Raw genomic sequence first — 1,479 nt, forward strand, 5'->3', positions numbered from 1 at the left:
TCCCCCTTTCTTACCTTTCCCCCTCCCTGACAATCCCCCTACCCTCATGTTATTGCTACTCCCACTACTATTCCTATTTCAATGTGCATCTGAAAGTTGGATATTGAATAAATAAGACTGAAGAAGAATCAATGCAGTTGAATTGTGGGTTGGCAAAGAATCTTGCAAGTACCACGGACTGCCAAAAGAACAAGCAAATCTGTCTTGGAAGAAGTCTGGCCAGAGTGCTCTTTAGAGGCAAGGATGGCGAGCCTTTGTCTTACCTACTTTGAACATGCTGTCAGGAGAGACGGGTCCCTGGAGAAGGACATCATGCTTGGTAAAGTAGAGAGGCAGTGAAAAAGAGGAAGGCCCTGAAGGAGGATTGACATGATGGCTACAGCAATGGGTTCAGGCAGAGGAACAATTGTGAGGATGGCCCAGGACCATTGTGCACAGGGTAGCTATGGGTTGGAACCAACTCAATAGCAGCTAACAGCTGTGCTACCCCGTGATTCACTCCGATGTGCTGCATGCAAGCCAAGCAGCCCAACTTCTATGCATGTGTGAATACAAGACCGCTTCAGAAAGAAGGGGGAGAAATCCTGGTATCTTTTCATTCCAATCCCCCCCCCCCCACTTTTTGAAGTCCCCTTGTATGGGTGGATTGTTCTTCAGTTTGCTTCCATCGCTTCCTACGAGTACAGAGTGGGCATTTTTCATTCCAGTGTCTTGAGATCTAGCACACACTTTTGAAAGAATTTGGAAGAATGGCGTGAGCGTACATCCATGGGTACATTTTCAACTGATCCCAGCCTACCTTTGTCTCCTGTTTTGGTGTAAATCTTGGGGACCTTCGGTGTCTTCGAGGGAGGCTTTGACCTACCAAAAAATAAACATCAAGAGGTAATGAGGCCTTCCCCCAGATGCCTGGGAAAACAAGATAGAATACAAACATGGGATGGAATACTATTCAGTGGGGAAGAGAAATGGAGTCCTGACTCATGCTATAACATGGCTGAAGCGTGATAGCCTTGTGTTGAGGGTAGTAAATCGAATAAGTCTATAGCTACACAATGATTGGTGTGCTCTGCTCAAAGTAGATGCTCAATTAGTATTTGCTAAAAGAACGTATTTGATCACTTCCTATCATCCAGGCACTGCACTAAGTGTATTGTAAGCATTACCTGGAATGTTCCCAATACCACCATGAGCACAATTGGGTGTTCTGGAATGTCCACTGTTAGTCATAGTTGTTTTCTGTTTGTTGGTCTTGTCATGATCCCCATAGTCAAATGCCTTTGCACAGTCAAGAAAATGTAGTATTAAATAAAAAAAATTAAGTGACACTGAGGGAGGGTGAGGTACCAGCCCCCACCCGCTGCTACTCCTACGAGTTCAGTAATACTACTTCTGAGTTCAGTAATGCACAATTGTACGGTTGAGATATATAAGTATTATATTAAAGTCATCGAGAGCATGAGAGATAATACAATAATA

The 1,479-nt window shown here is 44.2% G+C and overlaps 1 protein-coding gene across 2 annotated transcripts in view; it reads right to left on the bottom strand.

Moving 5' to 3' along the window:
• Positions 1 to 1,479, bottom strand: part of MMAB (metabolism of cobalamin associated B) — a 15,026-nt gene that overhangs the window by 9,899 nt on the left and 3,648 nt on the right. For both annotated transcript variants that reach the window (XM_045296810.1, XM_004709647.2), the window contains exon 2: positions 800 to 861. In XM_045296810.1, the coding sequence (XP_045152745.1) occupies positions 800 to 861 (62 nt within the window). The remainder of the gene's footprint in view (positions 1 to 799; positions 862 to 1,479) is intronic.

The sequence above is a fragment of the Echinops telfairi genome, unplaced genomic scaffold (assembly GCF_000313985.2).
Source record: "Echinops telfairi isolate 266 unplaced genomic scaffold, ASM31398v2 ScPeMD7_7412;HRSCAF=8450, whole genome shotgun sequence".
Lineage (NCBI taxonomy): Eukaryota > Metazoa > Chordata > Mammalia > Afrosoricida > Tenrecidae > Echinops > Echinops telfairi.